This window comes from Sceloporus occidentalis, unplaced genomic scaffold, assembly GCF_023333645.1.
Source record: "Sceloporus occidentalis isolate IW3139 unplaced genomic scaffold, rSceOcc1.0.p SCAF_41, whole genome shotgun sequence".
NCBI classification, from domain to species: Eukaryota; Metazoa; Chordata; class Lepidosauria; order Squamata; family Phrynosomatidae; genus Sceloporus; species Sceloporus occidentalis.
Genome location: NW_028317021.1, coordinates 7120515 through 7134768, shown reverse-complemented (window position 1 = coordinate 7134768; position 14254 = coordinate 7120515). Strand labels below are relative to the sequence as shown.

General features: G+C 48.2%; 1 protein-coding gene across 1 annotated transcript; it reads right to left on the bottom strand.

The window, feature by feature from the left end:
• Positions 1-372: 372 nt before the first annotated feature.
• FICD (FIC domain protein adenylyltransferase) lies at positions 373-5837 on the bottom strand. Its single transcript, XM_089490059.1, has 2 exons — positions 4710-5837; positions 373-3277 (listed from the first exon to the last, which is right to left on the bottom strand). Exons 1-2 carry the CDS (start codon positions 5161-5163, stop codon positions 2193-2195), a joined length of 1539 nt encoding a protein of 512 aa, XP_089346185.1. The 5' UTR covers positions 5164-5837; the 3' UTR covers positions 373-2192.
• Between the last annotated feature and the right edge of the window lie 8417 nt (positions 5838-14254).

Genomic DNA, 14254 nt, shown 5'->3' with positions numbered 1-14254 from the left:
CCTTCATTAAAATACTGCCTCCAACAAACATCAAAACTCTGCACTCCTGGTCCTTCTGATGGCCGTAGAACATGCACTACAGTGCTCAAACTACAACTCCTTATCTCTGACAAAGCTGGCTAGAGTTGACCATGCAGAGGACTACAGGATCCCTAGCCCCTAATAGTGATGTCCTCTAGTATTCAGATGAATAGTAGGATATTTAAGGGCTGAACATTCAGCCCCCTTAGAACAGATGTCAGAATCATATATAAATATGGGTTTAAAATAAGTGTTTGGCCTTTTGGAAGTAGTGCCTGCACCAAAGACCACAGTCTACCAGCGTAGAAAGAAACACACAATGTAAGCATCTGAAATTGATTTTATCAAGAATTTGTATTAAAAAAGACACCATCTTAGTTTTTTCTGTCATTAGTTCTTCACAAAGTGCATAAATTGTACACATTTTCATGTCAGACAAACATGCAACTTCAAATCTCCTTTTTCTGATAGCATGACCCATATGCCAAGGCATCACACCACTTTGCCATGCTGTGACAATGCAGGCAACACCAAGCCTGGAGTTTAAATGCTGAGGCCTCTCCCCTCCTACCCAGATGCAAAGCTTGCTCTCACCAAGTGAAGCTATGTAAAGTGCTATTTTCAAAACTTAATACCTTCTGAAATAATAGCAAGGGGAAATATCTCAGATTGTGAAGTCAGTTCAGCACAGGGGAGAGCCAGCATCCACAGAATGGCCATATGTGGGCGTATAGTACATGTCTGACTTCTGATCAATAGATGTTTCAGTATTGTAACATGACACTGGTCAAGGACTTGCATGTGCCCACAGCTCCATGTCCCACCACCTGGCAGCTGTCAAGCCCCAAGATGGTCTCTGGTTGCCATCACTTACCACTGGGGAAGGGAGAAAGGAGGCCATTCAGACCAAAGAGGCAGCTGGTCTCCGCTCATTTAGGGAGAAAAAATGAGGTTGCACACTCAGAAGGAGTGTATCCACTGCCTTCCCCTTCCTTCAGTAAGCAGCCCCTCTCAAAGCTTGATAGCTGCCAGACAGTGAGAGGTTTTTGGATGGAGTGCAAGGACAAGAGAAGATCTGCACCTGGTCCAAAAAGGGCCCTATCTCTTCATAAACTGTACAAACAAGTCGCTAACAGGATATCAGCCAGTTTCCTGTGCTTTTTTTAAACCCACATGAAAGCAGAATTAGTGGTGCCTTTCTTTTAGATGTGGGTGGAGATTTATGTATGCCTCTAGACAACTCAGAACCCCTGGCCTAGAAAATACACACCAGCCTTGAGATGCAGCAGTTGTCATTCTCCTTGGCTTCCCACCCAAACCAGAAGTGAACTTCCAGCCACTTCTTTTTTAAAAAGATAAAGCAAGGGGGGGTGCCCACATGTTTTAGATCTTAACCCAAGCTGAAACATCCCACAGGAGTGATTTTTGGAGGGAGGAAGGGGAAAAAAGGCAAAAATGCACAGTACAGTGGCAACAGGATTCGATCCCTGGTAAGGGGTTTGAATGCTTGCACAATGCCAATGTGTTTGGAATGCAACAGACACAGGGAAAAGCACAGCAGATTAGGAGGACTTCTTGGAGTGGACTGGGGTTATTGCCCATCACCTCCACCTAACATGGCTGGAGTTTGGACACTGGCATGCTTTGACTGGCAAAGCAACTGGTCTGGATGATGTTTTGTTACATAAGGAACTCCTTGACTTGTTTGGTAGCCAAACTAAAATCTCAAGCCATCTTGAGTTCCGTTTCTGGGGGGAAGGCAAAATACTAAAAAAAGGAAAGAATAACAATACATTTCTTGTCCAGTGAGTTTCTGCAAGAAGTTAATTGTGGACAGAACCACTTCAGCTCAAGTTGCTCCATTTGACTGTCAGCATGCCAATGGCCATATGGAAAAACACCGAATCCATCCCTTGACACTGCCTGTCCTAATCTCCTCCTTCCCTTTCATAATGAAACCAGTCAAACTTAAACCACAAATAATTTGCATTTGGCCTGACATTATGGGATAATAAATAGGATGAGATATTACTGCAGAAAAGACTTAACTTAAAACTTAAATAAATGAAATGTTTAAAAGAAAGTGCCTCTCTAGTTCTGTTCCCTGGAGATGCCCAGGAAGACAATGCCAATGAGTTCCTTCCCTCATGTGTATTATTTCACACTGGTATTCATGTTCTGGTTTTGACTGAGATGGTCTGCTTGCAGTCTGTGGTGGTGCCTCCATGCGCTTCAGGAAGGCCCACCGAGTACTCTGTGGTCGCAATGAGCAGCATGTCTAAAGTAGTCTCTGTACATTTGGCAATAAAACGGATGAACGGCCTGACATCCCCTTCATTTGCCACCTCCAAGACGTGGTAGTACTCCGCCCGCTGTTCCTTGCGGATGGTGATGGGAGGGTAGCCTGCCTGCATGAGGATGAGGTTCATCAAGAGGCGGGAAGTCCTCCCATTGCCGTCCACAAAGGGGTGGATGTAAACCAGTTTGTAATGGGCCAAGGCTGCAAATTCAACTGGGTGGAGACTCATGGCATCTTCGGAGTTGATCCACTGGACAAATTCCAGCACTTGCTTTTCCACGTCCCGGGGGTGGGGAGGGATATGGTGCCCCACAAACACCTGGGTAGTCCTAAATCTCCCAGCCTCTACTGGGTCTACATAGCCTAGCACCCTCCGGTGGATTTCTAAGACGTCACCAAGGGTCACGGACCCTATCCGGGAAACCAAGGTAGCGTTGACGTATTTCATAGCAGCGTGCATGCCAATGACCTCGTTCTGCTCCACCAAACTTTTCCCGGGGACAGCATACCGGGTCTCAATGATATGTCGTATTTCAGACAGTGTCAAAGTGTTCCCTTCAATGGCCACCGTGTGGTAAATGTGGTGGTAGTAGGACTCCTCCATTACCCTCCGCAGGGCAGAGTTGCCCTTGGGAATGGACATGACTTTCTGGACCTTACTATCAATGATGCTGAAGTACCTCTGGTCAATCTCTTCGACAAGGGGCAGCGTCCGGTCGCGACTGATCAGAGCCTTCTCATTACGGGGGGAGATGGTCAAGGCTTTGGAGTACAAGTAGTCAGCCTGAATGATGTCCTTCTCCTCTTCAGAGAAAAGGCCAAACTCAGTCAAGGCATCTACATAATCGGGGTCCATCTTGAGGGCGTGCAGAAAAAGCTTGTGAGCCTTCTCCCGTTTGCCTTGCCTTTTCATCTCCAGGGCCTGGTTCAGGGCAGCTTTGGCTTCTAACCTGACCTCTGAAACAAAGCAACCAGGGTTAGCATTGGAGAAAGGTTATGTCTCCAGCAAAGTACCTGTCACAGCAAGACCAAGCCAAGAAGAAAAATTGTTCTGGGCTACACAACTGCAACAGAGGCTTCTAAGCCATCACAGCCACACAGAAAAGCTTATATCCATCCCAAGGCCATCCCTAGTTGCCTTTTGTCACCCTGTTCTTTGGAAGAGGTGAAATAGTCTGAATACCTGAACTGAGAGGTGTCTATGGCATTGACCTGTGTGTTAACTTCCTCTTCAGCAATTAATTCAATGGGTCTACTCTAGTTGGATTCAGGCCTTAAGCGGCCTTAGTTGAACAGACCACCTTCTGCCACACAGTGACCTCCCTGGATAGAAGCTGCCTGGTTTTGGTTCTGTATGTTCTTCTCACCTCAAGATTAGAGTACGGCAAAGGGGATATGTCTGTGAAGAACATGGGGAAACCTCTGTGAGTTCAAAGTGCAGCTGTAGGCTGCTGGAACTGGTCATTTGGGAACAGACTGTGCTGAAACTTTTAATACCAGGGACAGCACCTTCAGTGAGTTCAAAGGCCTTGGGAGTTGCCAAAATTTAAAACCCCAAACCAAACTAACCTCTATTTTTGGGTTTGAAATTTTTAAACACCAACTAGATGTGCAGCTTATGCCTCCATGTGTCACCACCAGGATTCTCCCCTGAGTGTACATTATGTACTACAGGATCCTGGCTTTGGTATTCTCTCACTAGGGAAATTCACTTGCTGCCTCCTCTTTTTTAGCACTCGACAAAGCCTTCTTTATTTTCCCAAGCCTTTCATCTTTTGGGTAAATCTGTTTCATGCTGCAGCTCTGACTGCTTCCACTGTTACCGTACTTTGTTTTTATTTGCACATCTCCCGATTTTGGTGGTGGCATTATTTATTTGTATGCTGTTTAACTGCTGTTGGAATAATAACTTTGGATGTCAGGGTAAAAGAACAAACAAAAAAGATAAGAGAAATGAGAAAGCCAACAAGGAAAGAGACACAGACCTATATCCAACAGTTAGGTCCTGCTAAAGCCTTATGGACAGAACTTACATATACTAAATTCCCACTAATGCAATAGGTCTACTCCAGTTGGGCTAACAACTAGATTTAGGCCAATGAATCTAGCGTTCAAATACAGTGCGCCCTTGGCTTATGTGGGGGATCCATTCTGGACCCCCTGCGTAAGCCAAATACCGCGCATGCTCAAGTCCAATTCAAGTGAATGGGCTTGTGCATGCGGCGGCGCAGTGTGCACGTGCCATGGATGTGCACCCCATTCATCCGAATGGGACGTGGCGTCCTGCACAGCTTTGCACGTAAACTCAAAGCTGTGTATAACGTGGGCGCACTGTGGTTGAGCCTCACTGAAACAGCACAGAGACTTCCCTCTCTCTCTTTCTGCATACCTGGGGAGGCTTTTGGCTTCAGCACCAGCAGCTCCAAGCCCCCCGAGGTCACGCTGAGGCCGGTCGTCTGCCCGCCGTATTTGGTGATCCCCACATAGCCCAGTCCCAATTTCTTCCTGAGCAAGGCCAAGCCCTTGAAGATGGCGTGGCACTGCTCTTCCACAGAGTTCAGTGGGAGCAGCAGCATGAGCAGCCCGGCCAAGAGGACCACCAGCACGGCCGCCCAGCGCACGCGCAGCCACAGCAACAGCCACTTCAGCTCCGGCTCCACCACCGCCACCGCCATCGAGGCGAGGTTCATCTGGCCGCCGGATGGGGCAGGCGGCGGCACATCTCCTCTCGCCAAGGCCTCACCTGGGGACAGAAAGGGATTTGAGGGACGGGGTTCGAAAGATGCGCCAGCCCATTCTCTTGCAACCTCGGTCGCCATCCCCCTTTGGACTTTTGTTGCCATTTTATGCGAATGAACCTCAAGCCAAAGCGCTGGACCTGTGGCCTTGGGAGTGGGCTAGGCCTGGTCTCCTCTGAAGCACCCTTCCCCTCGAGGCCATCCCTTGCTGCGACAGGGCATCCTTAGCTGAGCTTGGGGATGCACTTTGGAGTTGAATGGCCCAGGCACAAAGCTGGACACCTGGTCGCCTGGAGGCAACCTGGGCTTGCCAAAAGCAACTGGGGAGAAAGGTCCATAATAAAATAATAATAATAATAACAACAACACTGATATTAATAATGATGATGAGAACACTCTTTTCACCAAAGGGCAGAACACAGACGTATAAAATCAAAAGCCAACCACAAGCCCACCCCCCTTGCAAGTGTTCAGCTCCTAAGGCCATGTCCGGAGAGCCCTCTCCCAAGGGCCCTCTTCCTTTCCCGCTGCTTTCCCAAGAGCCTTCCCGAAGCCAAGGCCAGGGGAAAGGCCCAAAGCGAGGGCACTCGCCCCCAGTCATCCCCCACGAGCCCCAGGACGCTTTTCTTCCCAGGGTTTGGGAAAGTGACCCCCCGGGGGAATTCTGGGAGTCGCCACAACAAGCAACGTTCCCCAAGTGCTGGGCTGCCAACTGGGGCTGAGGCATGCTGGGAAGTGTAGTTCGCGGGAGTTATTCCTCCCCCTCGGCGGCTCCTCTTCTCCCCAATGGACCCCGCTTCCCTCAAGGAGAGGGAAGCCCTTACCCCTTCCCTCTCCCCCAACTCGGCGGGACCCTCTTTCCCCTCCCTTTCTTTCCCCTCCCTCCCACAATGAGACGCCTCTCCCCACTCGCCTTTCTTACCCCTCGTCCTTCCTGCCTCCCTCTGTCTCTTCCCAGCCCCGGCTTCCCTTCTCCCCCCGCTAGAAAACACGCCTTTTGCTCCTCCCCCGCTTCTATTGGTCTGCCCTTCCGTCAATCTCCCTCGGCCCGCCTTCGCCGCGAAGGCCGCGTCCCTCTCCTCTCCTCCCATTGGCTAGGCCGCCATGCCCGTCTCTTTCCTCCCCGCCCCCTTTCCCTTTCTCCGGAGGGAGGACATCAACGCGGAAGGGACGAGACGCTCCGGCTGCGTGGACGGCGCCAATTGGCTAAGGCCGCTGTCTATCCGGAAAGCCGGTTGGGGCCAATGGGAAGTCCGGAGAGGCGGGGACGCAATGAATTGGGGAACGCCCAGGGGATAAAATGGCCACCGCGGTTGCTGAGGAAACGGGCGGAAGGTTTAAAGACCCAAGGCAGGGTTGAGAGGCCTAGGCCTCTGAGGAAGCCCACTGATGGGCGCAAAAGGCGTACACTTCTCCCTCCGTATCCGCTAGAGTTAGGGGCAAAGCATCCCCATGACTTTGGAAAAACAGCAAATACCGAAAACACCATGGTTTTACCTGAGAGGATGCCTCTCTAGGAATCTCTAGGTCCTCCAGCGCAACTCAGTGGTCAACATCCAACAGACACCGACCATAGAGTTGCACTAGAGGAGGTACAAAGGCCTAGTAGGGTAGTCTCACTAGGAAGCTCTAGGTCTTTCGGTGCAACCTTTAAAGTTGACCATAGAGTTGTACTGGAGGACCTAGGTATTCCTAGAGAGAACATAGTCCTCAAATTGTGAACAGTCTAAGCCACAAATATCCAAGCCGTAAACATGGAAGGATGAGTGTAAATTGTTTGCTCACTATTGCTCTGTTTGGCTAGAAGCAGCTTTTCCTAAAACAAAACCCCCAATGTGTATCAAAATGGGGCTCCCTAAGCTTCTCAGGAAAAGTTGTGCCACATGGATTTGTGCAAGTGCCAGTATTGGTTAGACAAGCGCACCTATTTCTTTATCTTTCTGTTTTAAACCTCCATAGACTTGACAGTTTGCCAGCCAAGCAGCAAGGGCAGGCTGGGCATCAGTTAGGGCAGCCTCCACACGGCATAAATGACTCAGTTTGACATCACTTGCCGTGGGATTCTGGGAAGTGTAGTTTGTTGCTGCAGAGCTGCCAGAGGAGAGAGGTGAGGTGTTCCTTGGCTGGTTCTCTGTTGTGGGTCCTGGCAATCCCCCCCCCCCCCCGGTTTGTGTGCCATGGCAGCACTGCAGCTGGAGTGAGAGTGGGTGCAAGGCCTTGCCCATTTCAGGCCAAGTTGGTTCCCAAACGCCTCATCTTGAGTGTCCACCTTGAGGTGGTCCCTGTATTGGGCCAGTCAAAAGACACCAGATCTGAAGTCAAAGGCTTTCAGAGCCGGCATCCATTGTTTTTCGGGCTATGTGTCTGTGTTCTAGAAGAGTTTATTCCTGACATTTTGCCAGCGTCTGCGGCTATGGAATTCTGGGAGGTGTCACTTGTTGCGGCACCAGCATTCCATAGCCGCAGACGCTGGCAAAACGTCAGGAATAAACTCTTCTAGAACATGGAGAGAGAGCCTGAAAAACCCACAAAGAACTATAGACACCAGATCCTTTGCTATCCTCCTCCTCCTCATCTAGCTGCCTTCAAGTCATTCCCGACTTATGGCTATCATGGGGTTTCCTTGGCACGTTTTCTCAGAAAGGGTTTCCCATTGCCTTCCTCTGAGGCTGAGAGAGTATGACTTGCCCAAGGCCACCCAGGGGGTTTCCATGGCCCAACTGGGATTCGAACCCTGGTCTCCCAGTGTCTTAGTCCAAGGCAGCTCCAAGACGCTGGTTCTCTATGGCCAAATAGCATGGCAGGAATGATGCTCTGGTCCCAATACCTCCATGTTTGTCTCTGAGGCATTACTTAGGCCGCGGCCAGTGGCCATACGCTGCCTGAGTACAAAAGCAGTCAAACGGAGGCAGGAAAGCTGGCCTTTCTATTGCATTCACCCATTCCTTCTTTGAGGGAGAGGCAATGGCTTTAGGTTTGCCATCTCTCCTTAGAGAAACCTGCCTTCTCAATTCAAGAAGGGGCAAGCTGCGAGGCCTTCGGTATCACATAAAGGGATTCAAAGCAACAACTCCCCATCCCAAGGTCCAAGGGGAGAAACATGGAACATATGTATGTGTATATACGTGTGTGTGTGTGTGTATGTATAAAAAACATTATATATATATATATATATATATATATATATATATATATATCTTTCCTTTTCCACCAGGAGATGGCAGCAAGCGACTGCCTGTTTCAGAAAACCTGTTCTTGTCTTTCAGTCTTACAGTTATCTCTGGACTGGACCTGCCAAAAGGCACCAAATACATCCTCATTCTTATTCATATGTTATTTTGTTCCTCCAGGTCAATTCAGATGGAGGGGAAGGAAAGCAATGGTGTTATTGTGGACGTACCATCTCCACTTTTTAATCAGAGGTGTTATGTAGAGACTGAGTATGGATGAAAGGTAAGACCCCCTCCAGCGTGAGCTGACTGGGAACAAAGGCAGTAAAAACTGAGCTGTATCTCTAAATGGCTTCACTTCATTCTGGGCTTTGAGTTCAAACTTAGGGTTCAAACCCCTCCCTAGATTTCCGCATAAACAGTCTATTGCAGCAGGCTTAAAACCAACAATGTGCCCCCATTGGTTATTGTTGTTGTTCACCTTCAAGTTGTTTCCAACTTATGCCAACCCTCAAGCGAACCCATCCTGGGATTTTCTTGCCAAGAGCCCTGGCCTTCCTCTGAGGCTGAGAGTGTGCAACTTGCCCAAGATCACCCAGTGGGTTTCCATGGCTGAGCCGGGATTCGAACCCTGGTCTCCAGGCACCAGTTCAGAAACGTGAAGCATTTTTTTTTCTGTCCATCAGTAGATGGCGGCAAGCCCTTGTCTATTTTTCATTGAAACAAATGACCAAGAAAATCTGTTCTGATCTTTTCCATCTTGCGAAGACTCTGTATTAGGCCTATCAAAAGGCACAAAATACAACATCATTGTGATCCTCTCTTGCATCTTATGTTTGTGGTTGTTATTTGCTGTCAAGTCCACTTCAACTCCAAAAGACCTACATCAGTATTAGTAGGAGAGTGTATTTTGGTTGTGTGTTTTGCCCTTCTTCTTGCACCTCAACGTCCGTGTCCAAGGGTATGACCATCTCCCTTGAGTCATTATGGCTTCTAGGAAGAGTCCAGGCTTAGTTTGCTCCTGGATCTGTTCCTTTGGCAGCGCCTGCACTGCAGACACAATCCAATTTGACACCACTTGAACTGCCATGGCTCCATTCTATGCAATTCTGAGAATGGTAGTTTGTTTGTGGCACCAGAGCTTTGCTAAAAAGGTCCCGGGAATAAACAGTATACGTAGTATAAAATGCGCTTTGCTCTGGTGCCACAACGAACTACCATTCCCAGAATTCCACAGCATGGAGCCATGGCAGTTCAAGGGGTGTCAAGATGGATTATTTCTGCAGCTTTTGTCTTCAAAACGATTGGATTCTTTTCCTGCCTGCTTTCTCCATTGTCCAGCTTTCACGTCCTTGCGTAGAAATCAGACATATTGCGGCATGGGTGACACTGATTTTGAGGCTACTGCTCTATCTCATATATTGCATTTGACTCAGAAAGAACTGTTCTCACCCCCCCAACAAAACCTAATGGAGAAACAAGAAAATTGTTTTATTTTTCTGTTTCCACCAGTGGATGGCAGCAAGGGACTACCTATTTCATGCCTGTTACAGACTGCCAAAATAAAGCTGCTTCGGGTCTCTTTGGAGATATGCTATTTAAATGATGCCTAGGTCCTAAGAGTCTGGAGGTCGCACCAAAGCCACACTCCATTCCTAAGCACTGGAGTGCAGCTTTGGTGCAGCTTCCAGATTCTTAGGACCCATGTGTCATTTAAATAGCATACCTCCAAAGAGACCCGAAGCAGCTTTATTTTGGCAGTCTGTAGCAGGCCATAGATTTGTAGAGTTGGAAGAGACCACAGGGGTCATCCAGTCCAACCCCATTCTGCCATGCAGGAAATCCAAATCAAAGTATCCCCGACAGATGTCCATCCAGCCTCTGTTTAAAGACCTCCAAGGAGGGAGACTCCACCACTCTCCGAGGGAGGAGTGTGTTCCACTGTCAAACAGCCCCTTACTGACAGGAAGTTCCTCCTAATGTTGAGCTGGAATCTCTTTTCCTGTAGCTTGCATCCATTGCCCCGGGTCCTGTTCTCTGGAGCAGCAGAAAACAAGCTTGCTCCCTCCTCAATATGACATCCCTTCAAATATTTAAATAGGGCTATCATATCACCTCTTAATCTTCTTTTCTCCAGGCTAAACATCCCCAGATCCCTAAGTCGTTCCTCATAGGACATGGTTTCCAGACCCTTCACCATTTTAGTCGCTCGCCTTTGGACACATGGCTCCAGTTTCTCAATGTTCTTTTTTATTTTGATGCCCAGAACTGGACACAATATTCCAGGTGGGGCCTGACCAAAGCAGAATATAGTGGCACTATTACTTCTCTTGATCTTTTATTGATGCAGCCTAAAATCGCATTGGCCTTTTTAGCTGCCGCATCGCACTGTTGACTCATGTTCAACCTGTGGTCTACTTGGGCCAACTGCAAGGTACAAAATGGAAAACCACACCAAGGTTTCGAAGCTCACAAATTTCCTCAGCATGCAACAATGCTCACATCCTTTTATAGCCTGCTAAGGGCTTCAAGACTACAATTACCTGCCCCCACTCCCAGAAATTTCCCCCTTTCTACCACTGGATGGCAGCAAGGGCCTGCCTATGTCACACCAAGGCTGCCTTCGCACTGCAGCAATAATCCAGTTTGACCCCACGTTAGCTGCCGTGGCTTAGTGCTGTGGAATTCTGGGAATGGTAGTTCATTGTATCCAGAGCTTTATATTCCATAGAAATATTAAACAAATAGAATAATCATACTAAACAGTTTAAAGTGCTTTTTGACTTTCAGTGACATTTTGTCATTTTACGTGTAGTCTTACATCATATTAATATTGTCAATAGATGTAATTCCATTTTTGTGTTCACTTTTTTGTATGTTTTTAGCTGCATTGTTTTTTTAGATTGTAAGCCGCCTGGAGTTGTAATTTTGGAAGAAAGGCAGGGTAACAACAACAACAACAACAACACTAATAGTAATAAAGAAAAGGCCAGATATAAATCAAATAAAAATGAGAAACACATACATTACGGAAAAGCCTCTCTTGCCCCAGTCTCTCATATACAGATGATCAAGAAGTTACATTTGGAAGCCTGTTTGCTGGGATCAGATGAACCATTTATTCCCGCATGTTCTCTAATCGGAAGAAGAGCTGAACTTGGCAGCAGAAAATAATGGGTTCTGTATGCCAAATTGGCTTCCCAGGGTTTTGAATGTAGCAATTTTTCTGCAAGGGAAAACATCACACAGGTGACAAAAACCACATTTCACTCTGGATTGTCCTCTTCCAAGTTCCTCCAACACATTATTATCATTTATTTATATCGGCGCCATCAGCGTACATGGCGCCTTACTTGAAATTGTCCAGACAGAGCAATAACTGAGTGTCTTCTCGCTTTCTAGCTGAGTCGCTGCAGAAGCTTGTCTTGCCTCTCTTAGCTGGAGGGACCATCCAGAAGGGATGGTGTGCCTGCAAAAGCTGCTTCTATAAACATTTCCACTGGTATCTGAGGACCCCTCCACACTGCAGAAACAATCCAGTTTGACACCACTTTAATTGCCACAGCACAATGCAATTCTGGGAAGTATAGTTTTTTGTGGTACCAGAGCTCAACCTCCACTGAGTTGTTTTGGCTTTGAGGGTGAGTTCAGCCTTGGGTGCTGAGCTGGGGGACCAAAAGCCATCCTGGGGGGCATCTTGAGAGGTCTCTCTCCCCTGGCTCTGTGATGATGATGATGATGATGATGATGATGATGATGATATTTATTTATATCCCGCCCTTTCCTCAAAACTGGGACTCAGGGTGACTTTCAATATTAAAAAAAACAGTTCATGATTGTGATTCATGCGCTGCTGGGCATGCCCTGAGCCCTTTGATCATTGCACTCCTTATGGACTGGGCTATCCACCAAGGAGCACATCCCTCAAGAATAATAGATCACCTTGGTGACACTTCCCAGAATTCCATAGCAGGGAGCCATGGCAGTTAAAGTGGTGTCAAACTGGATTATTTCTGTAGCGTGGATGCAGCCGTAGTGGGAAATTGAAGTCAGTCCCTGTTTCCATCAGAAAATCCAGGTGCGCGTTTCTGGGCCAAGATTTCAGCACCTTGGACGGGGAAGTTTGCCAACCCAACCTGGAGGCTTGCCAACCACTTTGGCTGGAGCTTTTGGCAGAGGGAGGATGGCATTTGAAAGGAGCCCATCTTTGCAAACCTCCCACTTTGCCTCTTGAGGAGGGAGGTTATTGCTTCCAGGAAAGATTTAAAACATCCCAATTTATGGAAGGAGCCAGTCATCCCTCGCCGGAGGTGTGCAGAACTTGATGCCCGGTTAAATCTGATGCATTCCCATATATTACCATTTGGTTGCGGAGGGAGGCCTTTGGAGATAAAGCAAAAGGACATTGCTCTCCTTGCCTTGTCTGATCCAACAACAGGCTTTCTTTCGAGGTTTCAGGCAAAGAAAAATCAATGAGGCTTCTCGGAAGCAAAAGCGCACTGCTTTGCTTCTTCTGCTGCTCTAAAACTTAGGGCTCTTTCTTTCCTATATGGGCTTGTAGTAGAGCTGCCGGGTGCCCATATCCTAGTTGTTGTTATTGTTATGTGCCTTCAAGTTGTTTCTGACTTAATAGCAACCCTAAGGCGAACCTATCCTGGAGTTTTCTTGGCAAGTTTCTTCAGAGAAGGTTTGCTATTGCTTGCCTCTGAGGCTGAGAGTGTGCACCCAGGGTCACCCAGTGGGTTTACACGGCTCAGTGGGGATTTGAACTCTGATCTCCAGAGTCCTAGGCCAATACTCAAACCCACTACACCATACTGGCTTATATCGTTGTTGTTGTTATTGTGTGCCTTCATGTTGTCTCCGCCTTATGGCAACCCTAAGGCAACCCTATCCTGGGCTTTTGTTGGCAAGATGGGTTCAGAGGAGGTTTTCCATGGCCTTCCCCTGAGGCTGAGAGAGTGTGACATGCCCAAGGTCACCAGTGGGTTTCACGGCCAAGCTGGGAAGCTATATCATAAGGGATGTCCCTTATTCAAGGACTGTAAAGCTTGTCTTTTGTACTGCTGGTGGGTGTCCCTTATTAAGTGCGGTCCCTCACTTGTGCCTTAGAAAGCCTTATTATTTATATAGACTTAACAAGATGCCACCCCATCTTTTGGGATTTGGGACCTTCCTCAAGAGAGAAATGTGCGCCGCATGGGAATTGATGAATGTTGCAGAGAAACACATGGCAAAGTGAACGGAAATCAATACTTCCATTTGGTATGTAGGGAGAATGCAAATGCTATCACAGCTCCCTTCCGCTTGTCAACCCAGCCAGCCACGAATGTCTACTTTTGCTGTCTTGAAAACCAGCCAACCTGCACTGGGAGCCCTGGGAGAAGCTGCAGCCTTTTGAAGAGCCATGGGGTGTCAGTGGTACCTGAAAGCTGGGCATGCAGTGGGGGGCATTTCTGGAATGGAGATTTGGGAAACAAATGAACTGGAGATGCTTGGTGCTTGCACGATGGCCAGAGGGAAGGTGGGCCCCTGGGTTGACTCAGGGATGGAGAATCTCAGCTCCTGGCCCAAAATCTGTCCCTCTTGCCTCCCGTTTGGCCCCACGGCACACTCGGGGGGGGGGTCCCCTTGTTTTTCACCATTCCCTCTCTTTGAAAAGGTTGAACTGCCTCTCATCCTAGAGTTGGAAGAGACCCCCAGGAGACATCCAATCCAACCCCCTTCTGCCTTGCAGGAAGACACAGGCCAAGCCCTCCCTGGTCCAGATGGCCACCCAGCCTCTGAATGCTTAGGTCCCCACAGTTAAGAGCTTTAAACCACAACAGAATGGTGTTCCTGGTCCTGCCTCTCTTGCCTTTGGCTCCAACCACTGGAACCTGGACCCCCCCCCCCCCCCCAAGACCATCTCTGAAATTGAACCCAGACCTCAGGTTGAAAGAAAGCCCTCAACCTCGGCTTGGATAGCAGTTTCATCTCATCCGGCATTTTGCTTCTCATGACGGCCACGGCTACTTCTGGGATGC

What these genes read in the sequence shown, in the direction of transcription:
- FICD (XM_089490059.1), bottom strand. Translation starts at nt 5,163, where the DNA reads ATGGCAACAAAAGTCCAAAGGGGGATGGCGACCGAGGTTGCAAGAGAA. An exon ending in GAAGCCAAAAGCCTCCCCAG is followed by an intron (nt 3,278 to 4,709) that starts GTATGCAGAAAG and finishes GCTTTGTTTCAG; the next exon opens with AGGTCAGGTTAGAAGCCAAA.